Raw genomic sequence first — 19,715 nt, 5'->3', positions numbered from 1 at the left:
TGTGCTGGCCCAGGTCACCTCGCTCCCCTTCCCTGGACGGCTGCTGTGGGTTCAGGAGTTCCCACTGTGCTTTGGGAGCACTGTGGGAATGTAAGAATGGAATTTTTCCCCCTATAAGGAAAAGCAAACGTCTCAGAGAACCAAGTCTCCAGGTTTAATCTCAGCCGGGGGGGAGGTGAGGGGCTGGCTCACAACTCCATAATGTTTATTTCACTTAGCCAGGAAAACCTTGGGAATGCTGCCAGTGGCCAGCTTGTTCCTGCCTGGCCTTCCTGCAGCGGGTGCCAAACTGGGAGCAGGGGCTGGGGTGTTCCTTGTAAACGTTTCATCCTGAAGTGCTTGGTGTTCTGTTTCCTACCAGGAAAAAAGAGCTGCTTTCCAGGGATGATTTGGAGTTGCCATGGAGACCGCTTTACGAAATGTTGGAGAGGATATTGTACTCCAAGACAGAACATCTGGGATTAAATTGGTTTCCCAAGTAAGTTCGCCTTTTGAAACCTTTGCTGGGCCGTGAGTGCCTATAAGGCTTTAAAGCACTTTGTAATTTGCTCCTAATCCCTGGAATCTGATACGTGGGAAATACTCTGGTTGTGTTTTCATGAGCATATTTCAAATAATTTGCATGCAGGGCTGCACTAAGTCGTGGAGCTCCTTCTGCCAGGGGCTTGGGTTTGGCATCGTGTTTCTTTATGAGTGAGATGAATTTCTAAATATGCTGGAACAGGGGTCCTGGTCAACTTATTTTGGGGTGGTAACCCAAGTTTTAACAAATTTAATATGGATTATTTAGCAGTATTGTCATGGTTTAACCCCAGCTGGCAGCTAAGCCCTGCATAGCCACTCGCTCACGGGATGGGGGGATAAGTGGGAAAACTCAGGGGTTGAGCTAAAGACAGGGAGGAATGTGAAGAGAATTAAACTTTATCCCAGTCAAAACCAGCACAGATATTAAGTTAAACCTCTGCTGCTCTATAACACAATAAGGGTTTGGGGAAAATATAGAATCTTTTTAAAATATCTGTACTGTAATCACTCCCAGGATCTGAAATCCACAGGAAGCAAAGTGAAGTACCTTCCATAGGAAATACATGGATATACTCAGAGATGCCATGAGAGGGAGAAATAATTTCCCCCCTCCCCCAGTTAAAAATTTGAGACACGTTCTGGTGATGTGAAAAATGAGAACTTGTTTTCTTTGCTTTCTTTGCCTGTCAATCCCTGCCCATCTGTCAGATTTCCGGGATTTACAGTTTTCCTAATGATTCTAATTAGGAGAGTCCTGCTCTGTAAACCACAGATTATAAAAGGTAGCACGTGGGTAATGCCTTATGTTTGGTTGAACTGAACCTTCGTGTGAAGAAATGCAGGTGAAGAAATGTTTGATTTGCTTTTAAAAAAACAGTTTTCTGAATAATCCTGAAGCAGTGATTCCTGAGGGGGAGATCCTCTTGCTGATAAGGGACATTAATAGAAAATATGTGGAGCCTTGACACTTGTTATGGAGCATTTCAGGCTGGATTTCTCTGGTGTCTGTGTAGCTGGAAATGTCACTTTGCTCAGTTGCATTAGTTTGGTGGCTGTAGGTGAAGATGTGAAAGGGCAGAGCCTTCCTTGCTTTATTTTTATTTCAGTTTTTATCTTTGCACCTGCACACCTTGCTCTGGGGGTCACTTCTCATTTACTGTGTGAGGCAAACTTGGTGGTGGGGAGGGAGCTTTTCCAGGAGGGAAAAGGAGGGGTTGGGCTGGGAGGAAGGTCTGGGTTGGGATGGTCTGTGTGCAGCATCCAGCTTTGATTAACTTGATTTTATCCCACTCCATGCAGTGCGATTCCTTCTCATACAGTGCTCCTTCTTTTTTTGAGTTGGTTTTTTTTTTTTTTTTTGGTGCAAATCAAGGGATACTTTAAAAAAGCTGATTTGATTTATAGCTGTTAAATTAACTCTCGTTTTAATTCTATTTTATTTTTTTTTTTCCCCACATTCAGTTCATATCGACCAGGCTGGTCCTCACCTAAAACGTTTGTGCTTAATGTTTTGCATAGGTGGTAAGAAAGACTTTTTGTTGTTCAGCTCTGGCTGATGTATCTTCTGCATGTTCTGTTGGACTGTAACACTTGGCACACACACAGAGGGGGAATTCTCTGCATAAATGGTTGTTTTGGAAAGCCAGTATTTAACATGACACCACTGGTGATGAGAATGTCGCACTGGATGTGAAATCTTCTAATTGGGGAGCCAGAGAACGTGTGTGAAGTGGCTGATCAGCGGCTCTAATTTAACTAATTTAACCAGCAAATGTATTTCAGGGGTCAAACGAGAGGTGGATTTTAGTCTGGAGTAGTTGTTGTGTCTGGTTAGGGATGAAATCACTGCTGGTGCAGGAGCAGGTTCTGGAGGGAACGTACCTTCCTGTTAAACCAGTGAAATCATGGAAAAGTACTTTAGCAGTGAAGTCATGGCTGCTGGAAAATCCACCCAGCCACAGCCTTGGGGCCGTGAAGAGCTTCTTTGTCAAGGGTTTGCCAGGAATTCTTGCAGGGAAACCGTCAGGAATTTTTGGTGTGTAAGAAATGCAGAGAACTGGTGTAAGTGGCAGTGGGATCGCAGGGGGTTTTGCTTTGTTTGGGGTGTTTTAGAAAGAAAGGTTCAGTTGTACTGATCCAGTGATGGTAGGTAGGAATTCTCTCAAATAATTTGTGAAACTATAACTGGTTGCTCTTTTAATTGTCTTAATTTAAGTTCTGTGATGAGTGTCCACTTCAGGACTAGAATTTCCCTTATGGCCCAAACCTCTCCTGAAAAACTGAAATTCCTGCTCCTGTTGCTTTTTTCTAACATGAGTCAACACTGTCAGTTCTATGATAATCATTTTAACTGAAACATGTTTCTCTTTGAAAGTGCAGGAAAAAAACCCCCATATTTGCAAATTGACATCACCATACCCTTTTCAAAAGAAGAAAATAAATATGCAGTGCCAAAAAGATAACTAATGACAGTGCTTAAAATGGTGTTGGGTGTTTTTTAATACATCTCCCCAGCTGTGTTGTCCTGTCCTTTCCTCACTAGCAGTCCCCAAATGGGAATATTACAGGATGTCTCCTCTAGCTGGGCTGTGCTTGGACTGTCTCTTGGGTGGAGGTTCCTTGGGTACAAAATCATCTTGCTGTTGTTTTTTATTTCCTAGCTTCCTAAATTTGGGATCAGAAGCCAGATTGGGATGTTCCCCTCCTTTCTCCTTTGCTCTCTCACACTGGCAGGTGCTGAGATCTGGCTGAAAACTTGATCTCTGGCCTCTGTGTTTATTCAAACTCCCCTCCTTCAGGTTTTCCTCAGTGACACTCAAGGGGAGTGTGACAGTACAGGCAGAGCTTGTTTGTTTTGTCACACAAACATTTATCATGTTAATTTTTAATGCTCTTAAGGAATGCTGCTGGTTCATGCTTTATTTATCTACTCTTTGAACAACTGTTACCTGTTTTCGAACTCGTTCAAGGACAATATTCGCTTGAACTCAGAATTTTCCTGAGCCTCCCACAGAGTTTGGTCTGATTTTTGTTTAGTGAATAGCTGGTCATTCCTCTCCAAATGTTAGAGTTATCAGTCAGCTCTTTTCTGGGAGAGGTCCTGAATTGACTTTGTCACTGTTGCCTAAAATATCCCTAATTTTACATCTCCTAGAGAGCTCTGTTTGAACTGAAGTAGTGCTGTGAGGGCTGGGTGGGCTTCTGCTGGATTGCACTGAAATAGTGGTTTATCCATATTTTATTCCTCCTGGCTTGGATGGGATCAGTTTATTTTGTGTAGGACTGGAGAGACAGCGTGTGCATGCTCAGTGTTTGTGTGTCTCCAAATTAATTGGTCTTTGGTAATAAAGATGATGCGTTGGCATCATCTTTTTCTGAGCAAAATGGCATTTCTGTATGTTTTGGATGATGAGCTAAAGGATGCAGTATTTCTGTTCAGGGTACAGAAAGCATATCTAAAAGATGTAGGAAGTTCTACCAGAACTTCTATTTTTTCGTTCAGGGAATGTTTTTGGATAAAAGTGCAATTTAGTCTTGAGGTGGTTGTGTGATAAATGGAAGATCTGAAGAATGTGACCATTTATTACCTTTATGGTTCCACTGGTTGGTCTCTCTGCTCCTCCCCCCTTTTATTCTTTATTATTTTGAGATTTAGTCCTTAAGTGTTTTGATGGCATCCTGTGTTGAAATGATCTCTCAAATCATGTTCTTGCTGTGGATGAAAACACTTCTAAAATCAGCTGTTACTTTGTGAGGGACCCGAAAGAAATAACCCCTTGATTTGCAGACAGTTCACTTCTCTTTCTTAGAACCCCTGGGCAAAAACCAAAACCCCATTGCAAAGGTCAGATACGGTGTTTGGAGCCAAAAAATAACAACTTCCTGAAGCCTGCTGCCTTTATTTATCTGATTCATGAAGTCCATAAACCCGTTTTTTCCGTTTGCATTTTCAACTCGCCCAAGAAGTTCCTTTGTTCTGCCGATTGTTCACGGATAAAATGCAGGAGGTTACTTACAAGAAATGATGATAATTCTTCACTTCAAAGCAGGAAATACCAGAGTAGTACATGAAAAGCAGAGCCAGGAGCTGAGCAGAGCAGTTTTGACTGCTATGATTAGGTCTGTGTAGAAGGGAATTAGCTGCTGCATGTTCACAGAAGACAGTTAATTGCATCAACATTATCTTAAGCTCTCGAGAGAAAGGTCAGCAAAGGGTTGTTTGTTTTATGCTGCCACTGAAATTTGGTAATTTGTTATTCCTAATGTTTCCTTTCTTGTTTCAGTTCTGTAGAAAGTGTCCTGAAAACGCTTGTGAAGAGCTGCAGACCGTAAGTGTTTGTTTCATGGTTGATATCTATTTTTTTTTTTTTTTTTTTTTTAGCTTTTTAACAGCCTTGGCTGCAATAATTATGTTGTATGAACAGCTGTATCTGCTGTGCATTTAAAACACTGCACTGCATAGGTATTTATTTATTTTAACAGCAATTAAATAACCAGCATTCTTGTAATGTTTCTATAAATGATCCTTGTGGATGGTAGTTGCTGGGTTTTTGTCCAGCCTTCACAGTGGGGTGGTTTTGCATTGTGCAGATTCTTTTCTGGTCCAACAAGACAAGAACCCTTCAATTTGTGTTCCCAAAAATGGTGCTTGGTTTACCTCTGTTCTGTGAAGGCTCTGTGGAGCTGAGGGCTGCCTGCAACAGCCCCTGGGCATGTGGTTTCCCTGTAAAACTGACATTTATGACGAATTAATAGCTGGTTTTCATTATGTCTAAAAACAGACCCAAACTTTAAAGCTGAGCCTGTGTGTATGTGTGGTTTCCAGGTATTTCCCAGAAGATGCCACTGGGGAGATGCTGGATGAGTGGAGGCCTTTGATGTGTCCCTTTGATGTGACCATGCAGAAGGCAATCACCTACTTCGAGCTCTTCCTGCCCACCACCCTTCCCCCCGAGCTGCACCACAAGGGCTTCAGGTGGGTGTCCTGGGATGTTGCAAACACAAGGAATTCTCTTTTTTAACTCTGAACCAGCAGAAGGGGCTGTGTGGGGCATGGAGGGAGGGATCACTGGGTTAGGTGTGCTGCGGCGCCAGGAGGGGAGGGAATGCGGTTTGGAAAGAGGAATGTGAGCGTGGAGGGTTTTCTCCTTGGCCTCAGGGGAACTCAGAGTGGGAGATGATGCCACTTGTGACTGTTGGTCAACAGGGACAAGTTTCAGGGTGTAAGGCAGAGGGGAATGAGGTGTGGGTTGTTCTCACCTGGGTTGGGATGTTGATACGTGATGGAATGGCGAAGCTGAGGAGGGTGAGGAAACCACTGGTGAAACATTTGTGTGAAAGGGGGATCAAAACAGACTAAGAGGAGGAGAAGTTAAAAAAAAAAAAAGCAAGGGCTGAAACTCAGGATCAGACTTGGGGTGGAGGGATGCTGTGGGAGGTGAAGTGATACAAGCATTCCATGTTGATCCCTGTTCCTGCTGGATGGGTTGAGGGACAGGTGAGTTCCTGCAACCTGGCAAAGTGAGGGATACATTTTCAGTGAGGGAGCTGCTTTCTCAGTGTTGAAGTTATTTTGATTCTGTTCTCTTTCAGGCTTTGGTTTGATGAATTTATGGGCCTTTGGGTGTCAGTTCAAAATCTTCCCCAGTGGGAAGGGGTAAGTATTTGCTTTTCACCTACACTAGAAGAAACCCTCATTTAAATTTTCCTACAATGTGCTTGCAAGGAATTGAAGCCAAACAGTCATATAATGGGATTTTTTTCTCTTCTGCTTTAACTAGTACAAGAAAGCAGAGACAATAATTTCATTGTTGGTAGCAAGCAATTACTGTCTGAATAAATGAGACTGCAGTTGTGCTTGATGAACATTATTTAATGGCTAGCTCAGACGAGCTTTTCTTTCCAGCCTTGGGAATGCTGCCTGCTGATACTTGGAATTGTTCAGAGTGCTGCTGTGGTTTCTATAAATTATAATTCTGTCCTGTCTTTATCTTAACACATCATTGGTCCCTCGTTTTGAGTGGTGATGTTTTGCCCTCGCTGCAATGAGTTGCTGTCATCTTTATTTGGGATAGGATACAGTGAAGAACCTGTACTCTCCTTGGCCAAAAATTCCCTGGGGCTCTGTCTTCCAGGGAAAATAGTCTGCCATGTTACCTGTGTGCCCTTGCTGTGTGTCTCATGTGATTAGATGCAAACTTGAGATATGAAAGGCTCACTGTTGAGCCCCCCAGCAGCAGCTCAGGTGCCGTCAGTGTGAGCTGGGCCTGGGCTTTGCTGCACTGAAACTTGGCCTATCACCAGGTTTTTTTCCCCATACTCAGTATGAACATAAGCTCATTGACCATCTGGCTGCTTTTACTAATCTCCTGCCCTTGTCCACCAGGAGAACTCCTCAGTGTCTGTGGAGAAAGCTGATTCCCAGGCCACCCCTGAGCGCTGCCTTTGTCCCACATTCCGTAGGTGGTTTTGGCTTCAGTTGTGTTTCGTCACAAACCCAGGGAGGCAGTCCAGGTCCCAGCACTTGGCACTTGCCCACATTTGAACGTGGGAGATGCCAAAGCTCTGTTTGAGGTTGTCTGGATAAACTTTTCCATCTTCCTGATGGCCACCCCCCTGCCCCCCCAGAAATCCTAATTCTTTTTCTGGCAGAACAATGGCAGCCCGCACTTGAATATCGTGATTTGGTTTGTTTCTGACAAACAGTTTAACAAATAATCCTCAGCCCTCTTTCAGAAGTTATCTCTGATAACTGGATGCTGACAGTTTGCTTGCTTTTTTTCCTCTCCAAGGTTTCACTTTTTTGTTTCCTTTGCTGTCTTGCCCACTTCCCAAAGTCAGGCTTGTTCACATCATCAGGCTTGGATGCAGATAATTAGACACATGAGTTCTGACTCTGCAATCCCATTTAAGCCTCTGTGTGCTGCAAGCTCTTCCTCAGCTTGCTGTGGCAGGAATTACACTGGCTGTTTGAAGGGGAGCTGTGGAATCAGTTGTCTGTGTGCACAGCAGGGAGTTTTTCAGTGGGTATTTCCTCATACCAAGCGAAGGAGGTGGGTCATTTAAGAAAATGTAACCCCTGTATTCAGGCTGGGTCAGGTGTGGCTTGTGGGGTTTTCCAAAGCTTATTGTGTCCTTCAGACAGAGAGGTGCCTGTTCCTCTGTGCCTGTGTGTCTCTGAATTAGGCAAGATTCTTTCAGGCCCTTCCTTTTGGCTTCAAGATACTGAAAGAGGCACCAGGAACCTGTTTGGTATGTCCTGACTTGGACAAGCTCCTACAAAGGGACTTGCTGGTTAATGTGCTCTTCCACAGCCAGAAGAGTGAGACTTCATCTCCTTTCTGATTTAGCCATGACAATTCTCTTCCCTGAGGACATCTCTCAGTTCCCTTGGATTCATGAGACTGTCTCCTGGTGATGGAGTGTCTAATTCTTCCTGGACAGAAGCTGACAGCTGATGCTTCTGACCTTTGCAAGCCACAGATGTGTTTAAACCAGAGCACACAAATGTGACAGCCAGCACACGTTGATTAGGATGGATCCTGCAGAGCTTAAATAGTCCTAAATAGCTCAATATTGGGGAAAGCTGAACAGAGGCCTTGGGGGGATTTTCTGCCGTGTCTGTACATAGGAGCTATTTTAGGGCAGTGATGGTTCTGATGGAGTGAAATGTCCCTTTACAAGTGCTTTTGTGCCAAGGGCAGCTTTTATCTTGCCTGTGTGAAGTAGATATATTATTATCCATATATTCTAATGAACATTCCCTGTTTTTCTCGTGGTTTTCAGCATCTGGTGAATCTCTTTGCTCGCTTGGCCACGGACAACATCGGGTACATAGACTGGGATCCGTATGTGCCAAAGGTGAGAGCTCTCATCTCAGGAGGTGACTTTGCTTGCTTAGAGACAAGTCTTCAGTGTTCCCATGCCAGGAATAATTCAGGCTCCTTGTGTGGGTTTTACAGTGCACTGGCCCAGTTTTTCAAATTAGGTGCATCCATTGAGCCATCCTTTTGGAAGAGGCATGTTGGAAGGTGTTACTGTCATCACCTGGCTCAACCAAACCAACCACAAACCTGACTGTACAAATGCTGTCTGATTGTGTAATTAACCCCATGTTCTTGTGGGAAGGCCCTTAGTCATGTTCTTGTGATTAAATAATATGTATGACCTTTGGAATCTTTCTGTTTGTAGATTGATTTTTTTTTTTTTTTTTTAAACACGTTCATGGTACTTACGTGGTTTTAAAAAACCAAACACCTTTTGATTAGAAAATTAATTTAATGCCAATTTTATGACATAAAGTAATTGATGCCAATGTTTGTTTTTCATCCTCTCAGATTTTTACTAGGATTTTGAGGAGCTTAAATCTTCCAGTGGGGAGCAATCAGGTTGTTGTTCCAAGGTTCTTAACAAATGCTTACGATGTAGGACATGCAGTCATGTGGATCACAGCCATGATGGTGAGTAAACTTCTTCATAAAGGGAACCACAAACCCAGGCAAAGCTTTAAGTATGTTTTTAAGATGAATGTTTGTGATGTTGAGCGCGCTGCAAAAGAGTGGGTTCAGGCTTTTTTCCCCAAAGTTTTGTTTTCAAGTACATCGTTCCACTGTCAGTGTGGAATGGAGGTGGAATTGTTTATTCCACAGCTGGAAAGGGACAGGCAGCTGTAAATGCCACTGTGGGGACCTGCTGAACCCCTGAATCCTCTTTTAGGGTGAACCTCAGCAGATGGGGTGGAGAGAACTTGCTGTTAGTGCTGAGCTGAGGGTGGGATGGGATTTGATGCTTTGAGGGGAGAGTGCTCTGCTTGTACTTTGTGTGCTGTTACCTGTTCATTTGAACTTGTTCTGTGGTTTATTCCTTCTCCAGGGTGGCCCAAGTAAGCTGGTGCAGAAGCACTTGTCTGGCCTGTTCAACAGCATTGCCTCTTTCTACCACCCCTCCAACAACGGGCGCTGGCTGGTGAGTGTTTGTGTGCTGCCACGAGAGCTCTGGCTGTCATTTCAGCCTGTCACACCTCTTGGTCAATGCCCCATGTGCTCCAACAACCAGGTTCTGCTGCTGTGTGCTGCTTGGATCTTGAAAATTCAGGTCTCTGTGACCACACTGTCATTCAGACCATGCTCTTATTTTCGTGTCAGCACCACGGCTGATGGGAGTATTGTACAAACATTTAACCCAGGTGCAGGTTGGAAGTCCAGAACAACACACCTAATTCACGTATAGCCAGGAAAAGAAGTCAGCACTTGAAAGGAGGGTGATGCACAGCATCAGTATTACTTGTGTGGTGTAGCTTTTGTGTTACTGACCTACTGTCTCCAAGTTCCCAAAATATAGGATGAGGCTTGGAGCAACCTGTTCTAGTGGGAGGTGTCCCTGCCCATGGCAGGGGGATGGAATTGGATGGGCTTTAAGGTTCCTTCCAACCAAACTGTTCTGTGATTCCATTAAACAAGGCAAAAGGATTTTTAATGCATCTCTGCTTTGAAGCAAACTTTTTGATGGTGTAACTAGTGGAATTCTCTGCTAGAGAATGTAAGAACCTCCCTGTGATAGCTGGTAGAAAGTAGAGAAGAAAATACAGCAAGGCTGGTCACAGCAGTGCCAGAGGAGCTGACTTGTATTTGCTTACATGTGAATGTGCAGAGAATGCTCTCAAAGGTTCCCTAATTACTGGTAAATAATCTTGATTCTTGAGTATGTCCTTTCTTTGTGTTTTTCCAGATTTTCTTAAATCCTAGGGCATAGTGCTGGCAGCATAACCACTGGCATTTTGGGAAATGAAGTTTAATGACAAACGGTGAACGTTGTATTTCAGAGCTGTTGCGAGTTTTTCTGCACTGGGGTTGTGTGATTCCAGGATGTTGGGTTATTAATCGTCCCTTGTACACTGAGGAGCTCAGTGCCACTGCCCAGCATTTCTTGTGTGTTCCCAGAACAAGCTGATGAAGCTGCTGCAGAGGCTGCCCAGCAGTGTGGTGAGGAGGCTGCACCGCGAGCGCTACAAGAAGGTGACCTGGCTGACTCCTGTGCCCGAGAGCCACAAGCTCACGGACCAGGACGTGACAGACTTCGTGCAGTGCATCATCCAGCCCGTTCTCCTGGCCATGTTCAGTAAAACTGGGAGCCTGGAGGCTGCCCAGGCCCTGCAGAACCTGGCCCTGATGCGCCCTGAGTTGGTAATTCCACCTGTGCTTGAGAGGTAAGAGCAGGGGAGGACTATTTTTATTTTAATTAATTTGATTTGTTTTGGGGCAAATGGACTGGTTCTGGAGGACTAGAGCTGTTGACAGCTCCTGTGCTTTAGGGTAGTCAGTCCTCAGGTGCTGTGCATGTCTGTTACCATTTTGTGTCAGGGTGGATCAGTTGAAAAAGCAACCCTTTATTCATAAACCACCTGGTACGTTCTCTCTGACTTTAGGTTGGGCCAGATACACCCGAGAGCTGTGTAGCAATGAACATATATTTTATACTTCTGTTTTGTTCAGAGTGTGTTACAGTTACAGGTGGTTCAAAATCGCTGTCATGGCTCTGACTCCATAAGCAAATCACCAGATATGTGCTCCCATGAAATACTTAACTCGCATTATTTCTAATGCCTTGGTGCCTTAAATTTCCAAGGAAAAATGTAGCTCCTTCCTGCTCCAGTGAAAAGCTTTCCTCCTGGCTCCTATCCACGTTCCCTGTGCAGTCTTTTGTGCTTTTAACAACCATGTATTTTAAAACCAGTGGAGAAATGAGTTTGACCGAAGAGCGCTTCCTGTGTTCCACACCTCACTGACTCAACTGTTTGTAAAAACTTGCTAAATCTGAACCATTTCGAGCACAGCAGTTCCAGGAAGGGCAGCAGTGCTGGGTATGGCTGCTCTGTCTGTTTTGAGAGCAGACTCCACGTCTGCTCTGCAGCTCAAACTATCCCTGGAATGTTTGCCTTGGCTGCAGTTCCACGTTCGCTTGGGATGACGTAGGGCAGGGGTAGCACTGTGACTCTTGTCTGAACTGTGGGTTGGTGGTGACAGCAGGAAGTGTGGCAGTTTGCTAAAAAGCACTGAGTGTAAAAAGAAAATGTTTTATAAATGGCAGTAACCTCCCAGGTTTTGGTAGAAAGGTCTGGACTTCAATGTAACATGGAGTCATAGATCCCCTCTATTCAGAGGCAGCCAGGGCACGTTTCTGTGCTTGCCACAAGAACCCTACACTTGAGGCTGGTGCAGGCTGTGCACTTCAGGTTCCAGCAGGGAAATCATTGTAACTTTGAATGTAGGAGCCCATGCACTAATTATTTAACCCTGGGTTGCTGGTGGATAGCACTGATGAAATGGAAGGAGCCTGGTAACAGATCAGTGTTGAGTCCATCAGAAAACAAGAAAACCATTTCAGAACCCTTGATCAGCTTGAATTTTTCACACAGGATTTTTCTTTTTTGTTTTCTTTTTACCCTTTCTGCCGAAAGCTTTTATTTGCTTTGTGACATTATCCTTCCTAACCTGACTGTCCTTGATTTTTACAGAACATACCCTGCCCTGGAGACCCTGACAGAGCCCCACCAGCTCACGGCCACCCTGAGCTGTGTCATTGGGGTGGCTCGCAGCCTGGTGTCCGGGGGGAGCTGGTTTCCTGAGGGTCCCACACACATGCTACCTCTGCTCATGAGAGCCCTGCCTGGGGTGGATCCCAACGACTTCAGCAAGTGTATGGTGAGTGGGCAAATATCTCCTTTTTTTTTTCTTTTTTTTTTCAGAAGATTGTGAGCCAACCAGCCAATATTTTCTTGTATTTTATAGAGAAAAATTTTTATGTTTCTGTGTGGCCAGAATTTCCTAGCCTTTTTTTTCTGCACAGTTTGAAGTATAAAAATTTAATATTACAGCCCTTTTGGCTCACTGATAAGCATTGTGCTGACTTTCTGGGCAGCTCTGCACAACAAGATTGACTAGGTGCTCCACAGCTCCCAACAAATATTCCTAGTCTTTTAACATCAAAAGAAAGACCTTTATAGTTAGGTTTTCATTACATTAGGTTCTGAAAGTCTACACCTTCAGGAGTTCATGTTAGTTTACTTAAAACAACGTAAACATTATAGGGATTTGTAACTTTGAAGTTTGGCACAAAATAATAGTTATTTTACTTAGAAAATTGAGAATTTTTGTGCACTGCTGACTAGTAAGTTCTATCTATGAAATCTGAAATAACTGTTGTAAGTTTTGGGGTGTAAGAACTGGGCTCTGGTGTATTTTTGGTTTTAGCATGATTTGCTTTAGCTCCTATAAATGACCAAAGCTTTTTAATGTGTAGAATACAATACACTAAAGAGCTGTTTGCAACTCCCAACAGATCACATTCCAGTTCATTGCAACATTTTCTACTTTGGTGCCTTTAGTAGATTGTTCATCTGTATTGCAAGAGAGAGATGATCTTTCAGAGGTAAGTTGTGAAAACAAAGCTATCACTTAGTTTTCAATTGAATTTCTAGCAGTGTGTGATAAGATATGAATCGTGTTTGCTTCTGGGCAGTGTGGCAGAGCTGATACCAGTGTGCAAATCATGTGTTCTGAGCGCTTCTTGTTGTAGGGAATGTTAAATTCATGCAATTTAGTATTTAAATGTCAAAACCTAGTTGCTCAAGGGCCCTGTGTAGTGTCATTTGACTCTGAGCTTCCCTGCTTTGAGCAGGAGGTTGGACTGTGGTGTCTCCAGAGGTCACTTGCCATGTGAATTTTTGTATTAAAATAGCTTTATTACTCTTAATTTTTTTGAAAGTCCTTGTCACCATAAAACACAAAACAACACAAAAAAAAATCCCCAACTTGCTAGTTATTTTAAATAGTGCATTAGGGGGTTGTTTTTGTTTTTTTTTTCCATTTTCCAGAGCTGTTTTCCTCTTTAAATAAACACCTGTTCCTCTTCCCTTTCCTGACTGAGATTCTATTACTTTCTCTTTGGATGCTTTTTAATCCCCTCCAGCCAAGAGACAGTAACACCATTAGACACTGAGTCTTATCCCCCTTATCACCACCCCTGTTTGCTCCCAGAAGGCTTTTTGTAACTCAGAGAGCAGCAGTAGCTGCAGTTTGCCCAGATCAGAAGGTGGGTTTCATTGCCCCAGAGCTGCAGCACCCCAAAAATCAGGAGGGGTTTATACCCTGAGGGTTAAATGTGAATACAGGTGAGGTCTGTACCCACCTCTGGCACTCACTGACCTCCTGCTGCCAAGGAGGATCAGGAGCAAGGCCAAAGGTTGTATCCATGAAGGGTACAACCTGATTTCACCACAGAGGTTCCTTGGATAGACATCCAGGCCAGGAAATTGGGACAGGACAGGGCAAGGAACATGCAATAATTCTCTCATGGAGTGTCCTCGAGCCTGTGCAGTGGGAAATGTGCTGTAGTTCATGTAGGAAATACGTTCTGTGTTTGTGTTTCCTGGAGAAAAACCAACCTCTTGTGTTTCTTCTGTGGTGGCAAACTGCAGGTGGAAAGAGAACTGTGCTCTGCATCTGCTGAGTTTGAGGATTTCGTGCTGCAGTTTATGGATAGGTGAGTGAGCTGAGCAGAGGGGAAAGCTTGACATGAAGAACTCCATTACAGACTTCCAAGTTTCACTTGCTGACCTTGTTTTGCATTTTGTAGGTGTTTTGGACTCATAGAGAGCAGCACACTAGAACAAACCAGAGAGGAGACTGAGACTGAGAAGATGACTCACCTGGAGAGTCTGGTGGAACTGGGGCTCTCCTCTACTTTCAGTACAATCCTTACCCAGTGTTCAAAGGACATCTTTAAGGTGTGTAGAACGTGGGCTTTCCACCTGATTGAAGCAGCTTAATTTTGTGTGGTGAACAACTGGGGTGTTGGAATTCTTCCCGTGGTGAACTTCCACACTTAACCAAGGAAAGGCTGGGGGTGGGGACAGGAAAACTTTATTTATATTCATCAGTACAGAGCTCTTGGGTTCTTTGTGCTCTCTTGCAAACTGATGATGAAGTCGTTCTGAGAGCTTATTTTATCCCTCTGTGGGTTCAGGCTGTGATTTTTCACGTCCTGATCATTGCTGACCTACCCAGTCCCCTGCTTTCCTTTTCTCCCTCTCCCTTCCACTTCTTCAACTGGGCAGAAGAAGCTGTTCAAGGAGCTGTTGGATAATGGGATCAGAAAAGTTATCTGGATTAAAATAACTCAGAGAGAGGGGGTGGAGAATCCGTGTTGTTACGTGGACAGGTTCCTTCCTTGTGGGTTGGGTTAACACATTTATATCTGCTTATATATATATATTTTTTTTTTTTTTTTGGAGATGGCAGATTTTGTGCATTTTGAACCACTGCATTGGGTACTTTGGAATGATTTTTGTTCGGAATCTTTTGCTTCATGTAAACTTTCAGTTAATTCTGCATCATCATTAAGTATTTAATTTGTATTTTCCCTGATTGTTCTTTATTAAAGTACTCATGGGATCCACACTGTATAATTCAGCTTGCCTTGCAAGGTACTGGATGGAAATAAGCTGCTTTAAAACACGCTGAGTGCTTAAATAGTTGTTAATTTAATTCCCTATTTATTTGCTAAGTAAGGGATGTCTTGACTTTCCTTCACTGTGACACATGAAATACCAGTTTTCCTTTTGGAGACTGGTTTATTATCTATGTAGTTTCTCAGAAGCACCCTAAACTTACAGTAGTCAACAAGATTTTATCCACCTCCTCTCTTCCCAAAGGGAATATTTTAGGCATTCCACAGAGCTGCTTTCTCTCTCTGTCTCTTCTGATTGTTTTAAAATGTGCTTCCCGATTGCAGTCCTCTGTTTTAGAAGAGCACAGATGCTGCCTTATGAGTAACATCAAACATTTTGGGATACCTAGTTTTCTTTTTTTTTTTTTTTTTAAAAAAAAAGTAACCTCCATGTCTTTGTGCTCCCTTTTAGGTTGCCTTGGAGAAGGTTTTTAACTTTGCTGTTTCGAATATATTTGAGACGAGAGTCGCCGGTCGGATGGTCGCCGACATGTGCCGAGCTGCAGTGAAAGTGAGAGAACATGCTCTGAATCCACTCCAGCTTAAAAAGGGGAAAAAAAAAACCAGTGCTGCTGCTTTTTCCTGTGTAATATCTTGATTTTTAGGTGGTTCTTAGTATTACATCTTCTCAAACCGGCTGGTTGCACACAGGCAGATTCCAAGGGGTTAATTCACACGGTGTTTTTCTGGTGTTAAATTTAGGTTTTATTGAACGAGAGTCACGAAGTCAGGCTGCCTGTAGGTTGAATTGGAGCTGAGATACAATCTAGTCTTCTCTCTTTTGTGGTGATATTGTTAGATTTTTATCAAAGTGTGTGCTGAGCTGCCTCTCATTCTAACCTGGGCTGTTTGCAGTGCCGCCCCGAGGAGTCCCTGAAGCTCTTTGTGCCCCACTGCTGCAACGTTATAACTCACCTCACAGTCAGTAAGTTTATCTCACTTCTAGTGTTAACTTGCTTTCTCTTGGGTTGGCTTTTCTGAAACGTGAAAACAGCCTCTAAAACTTGGCTGTGTTTTCCCACAACTTGGTTTCAGCGATGGAAAAGTCCAGTGTTTTGTCTGAAAAAACCCAAACCACTGTGTGATCTCAGGGCAGAAATCTGTCAGGTTGCAGGGCCATGATCCCTTAAAAATGTGGCAGTTTAAAATGTCTCCAGTTGCAGGATGTTACATTGGCTAAAGTGACTTCCAGCTGGACACGGGAGTTGGAGTGGGAAGCTGGAAGGATGCAGTGGGAGGGTTGGGAGTCAGCTTTTGGAGTGGAAGGATCTGGTTTCTTGTGTGGAAAACTTGGCTGCAGTGTGGTTACAGCAGAGCTTGTCCCTTGTTCCTCTAGATGATGATGTGTTACATGATGAAGAACTAGACAAGGAGCTGCTTTGGAATCTTCAGCTTTTGTCAGAGGTATTGCAAAGAACGTTCTTCCCAGGCTTGTGTGTCACTGAATCTTCTTTAATGCCCCTGAAAGAAGAAGAAAAAATTCCATTAAACCAAAGCAAATGTTGTATGAATGATGCTGCACAGCTTCTGTTTCTGACTTTAAATGGGACGTGAGCGGCCATTGTTTGAAGAAGAGAAACACAGTGTGCACGGGGAATGAAATTAAAGCATTTAATGCAATTATTGAGGGAGAGAGAAAGAAGAGGGATCAATGCAGGGGGAAAACATGAGATGCTTTTGGTAGATATGATTATTTTTAAGTTAATTTTTAAATGTATGTGAGTATTGCTAGGAAATTTTGAAGGAGGTGGATGTCACAGCCCCTTCTGTGTCACTTAAACCTGTCCAACAGCCGTGGCTGTGGCAGTTCACGAGCAAGTCCAGCCTTCCCATTGAGTTCAGTGTGGCACAGGGGATGGCACAGGCTGGGCTGAGCCCCTCCAGCAGCACTGATGGTTTGCCATGTTTCTCTCCCCTCCCAGATCACCCGTGTGGATGGAAAGCAGCTGCTTGTGTACAGGGAGCAGTTTGGGAAGATACTGCAGCGCACCCTCCACTTAACCTGTAAGCAGGGTTACATTCTGTCTTGTAACCTACTGCACCACCTTCTTCGTTCTGCTACACTTATCTACCCCACAGAGTACTGCAGTGTGCCAGGTGGCTTTGACAAGCCTCTTTCTGAATACTTTCCTATCAAGGCAAGGATTTTCATTTATTTAGGATTAGAGGATTTGACTTTTTTTTTTTTTTATACAATCATACACTGTGTGGCTTGGTTTTATTTGGAGGTTTCTGAACAGAGGCAGCAGCAGTGGAAAGTGTAATTGCAAGATGCTTTGAAAGCAAAGTGACATTAAGTTAATTAAAATTACATTGGTAGCAAAAAATGAGTACTGACTGTTTGAGTATAGTTTTATAGTGGGTTGTGATGTGTGTTTTACCAGGATTGCATGACTACAATAATACACAGCAAGGAGATGGGGCATTTTGCAGGTCAGCAGAATAACCAATAAACAGTGATTCTGCTGAGCTTGAGATAAATGAAAGCAGAAGTGGCAATATTAAAAGTGACTGGAACTGTCAGAAGTCATGTGCTGGTTGTCTGTTAAGATCTGAGGTCGACCTATCACTGTTCCACACGAACAGTGCAGCAGTTTCCAGCTGGCCTGTTTGAAAATACAACTGCATTTTTGCTGAAAAATGTTCTTCTGCATAACTTCCCAACTGCAGATAATCCAGTGCTCGTTGCTGAAAGCCAGTACAGTTTTATAACTGCTGGGAACATCCAGTTGGGCCAGTTAATCGTTTCAAAACAAACAAATATCCTGGGTGCCCCAAAACAAAATGAAACAAACAAACAAAAAAACCCACATTTTTTTAAATTCCTCATCTGAAATTGGAAAAAATTCACAGTTACTTTGATGTTCTCTACATGACTCTCGAAAGTCTGAGTTGTACTTAAGAATGTGTCTGAATTTGTATCCAGTCAAAAGAATAATCAAGTTATATTTCAGTTAGACCTGTGCAGTCCTTTTCCTTTTAGTGCTTTCAGATATGTGGTTGTTTGGGGTTTTTTTTCCAGGTATGTGTAGACATTATAGAGGTTTGAGGTTTCTGTGTGGTTTTACAGTATTGTTTTTCCTAGAATTGTCAGGATAACTGTGTTACAGCATTAGCTAGTTCACATTTGTTTGGTTTTTTTTAATTAATATTAAATGCTGATTTTTTAAAAAACATAATTTGTTTCGTAGATGGAATAACAATAAATATCTGTATTTACTACAGGACTGGGGTAAGCCAGGTGACCTGTGGAACTTGGACATCCAGTGGCATGTTCCCTCATCTGAGGAGATAAACTTTGCTTTTTATTTGCTGGATACTTTCCTGCAGCCTGAGCTCACCAGGCTGGAGCTCTATGCACTTGGAGAACTGGAGATGTCCAGGTGAGATGGAGAAGGTGCATTTAGCCACCCACAGGGATTATTATTGCCAATCATACTGGCACTACAAAAATTAAGGAGTCAAATACTGTAATGCTACACGGTCTTTAACGTTGTTCTAAGATCTCCAAGATTTTTAACTTAAGAATACGTGAAGCTTGGCAATGTGTTTCATGAAATGGATAACGTGATTTTAAACAGAAATAAATATATAGGCCCTTTACCTAGGTATTTAAAACAAATTCTGGAACAGAATTGGGATGGATCCTGATTCCATTGTACTGCAGGCAGCACTAAGGAAGTCCTTCCTCTGGACTCTTCCCTGGTTGTTTTGGCACAGCCATTTATTTGTGTCCCTAAGCCATGCAGTGGGAACACGTGGCTGATGTGGCTTGGGAATGTGCCTTTTCCACTCCCTCCCTGAGAACAGATGGATCCAGTGCCTGGTGTGTCCCTGCAGGGCTGGAGCTGAGTCAGGGAGGTCACGAGCAGGAACCCAGGCAGGAACATTGTTGCCCAATCTTGTTACTGGCCCAGATGTTGCCCTCCCCTCTGGGTAGCTTTGAGGCTTGGCTTCAGGAGGGAGAACATCTGCAGGCAGAAGATTTGCCTGATTTGCAGGACCCATTGGAAGCAATGTCTCTCTCCAGAGGAAAAAAATTGTAATACTTAAGAGTTTGATGGGTTGTTTTGATTCTCACTTGGACACCCTTCAGTCATTTAAGAATGAAGATGAGAATAATATGCCATTGGTCTTGCCTGAAAAATGAGAGGAAATGAAAAGAAGATTCAACAATATTCATTTCACAAACTGCAGCACTTTTCTTGAATGTCACTATGGGCTGTGCTCAGCTATTGCCAGTGAGGTGATGTTAAAGCTGAATATCTGGGACATGAAATACGGATCAAAAGAGTCTGTAGAATCACTGCTGAAAAATTGGAATAATTTCATTGAAGGAAAGAATCTTGAAGCACAACTAGAAACTGCTACTCAGATCTGTGAAGATTTGAAAAACAAAACCATGTGTGGTCCTGATTTAGGCAGAGACCCTCAAGAAGTTAGCAAACCTTTTAAGACAGTGGAGTCAAAGATTTCCACGTGCAAAGACTGTATTTCCAATGTAAATACCACCTTACAGAAAGTCCTGGAGTAATTATACAGAAAACAATCACTTTGTTAAAGACTTGGCTGGAAGAAAACAGAAATGAAAGAGATCCTGAAACTCTCAGTGCAGAGCTGTGGCTTCCTGCAGTGTGAGACAATCACAAATTTAATGTGTGCTGGGGCATTTACAGGTGTCCAAG

General features: G+C 43.2%; 1 protein-coding gene across 1 annotated transcript in view; it reads left to right on the top strand.

The window, feature by feature from the left end:
* PSME4 (proteasome activator subunit 4) overlaps positions 1 to 19,715 on the top strand; it is a 48,093-nt gene that overhangs the window by 6,766 nt on the left and 21,612 nt on the right. The window contains exons 3-19 of the mRNA XM_051792832.1: positions 362 to 478; positions 4,809 to 4,853; positions 5,351 to 5,500; positions 6,118 to 6,181; positions 8,311 to 8,385; positions 8,862 to 8,984; positions 9,397 to 9,489; positions 10,464 to 10,729; positions 12,038 to 12,224; positions 12,862 to 12,951; positions 14,000 to 14,064; positions 14,158 to 14,308; positions 15,443 to 15,541; positions 15,886 to 15,955; positions 16,367 to 16,434; positions 16,953 to 17,168; positions 18,256 to 18,413. Coding sequence (XP_051648792.1) covers positions 362 to 478; positions 4,809 to 4,853; positions 5,351 to 5,500; positions 6,118 to 6,181; positions 8,311 to 8,385; positions 8,862 to 8,984; positions 9,397 to 9,489; positions 10,464 to 10,729; positions 12,038 to 12,224; positions 12,862 to 12,951; positions 14,000 to 14,064; positions 14,158 to 14,308; positions 15,443 to 15,541; positions 15,886 to 15,955; positions 16,367 to 16,434; positions 16,953 to 17,168; positions 18,256 to 18,413 — 2,037 coding nt within the window. The remainder of the gene's footprint in view (positions 1 to 361; positions 479 to 4,808; positions 4,854 to 5,350; positions 5,501 to 6,117; positions 6,182 to 8,310; positions 8,386 to 8,861; positions 8,985 to 9,396; positions 9,490 to 10,463; positions 10,730 to 12,037; positions 12,225 to 12,861; positions 12,952 to 13,999; positions 14,065 to 14,157; positions 14,309 to 15,442; positions 15,542 to 15,885; positions 15,956 to 16,366; positions 16,435 to 16,952; positions 17,169 to 18,255; positions 18,414 to 19,715) is intronic.

Source organism: Manacus candei, unplaced genomic scaffold, assembly GCF_025592945.1.
Source record: "Manacus candei isolate 608988 ecotype Guabito, Panama unplaced genomic scaffold, ASM2559294v1 h1tg000035l, whole genome shotgun sequence".
Taxonomy (NCBI): Eukaryota; Metazoa; Chordata; class Aves; order Passeriformes; family Pipridae; genus Manacus; species Manacus candei.
Note: the sequence above shows the minus strand (reverse complement) of the source record. Positions and strands in the feature narration are given on the sequence as shown.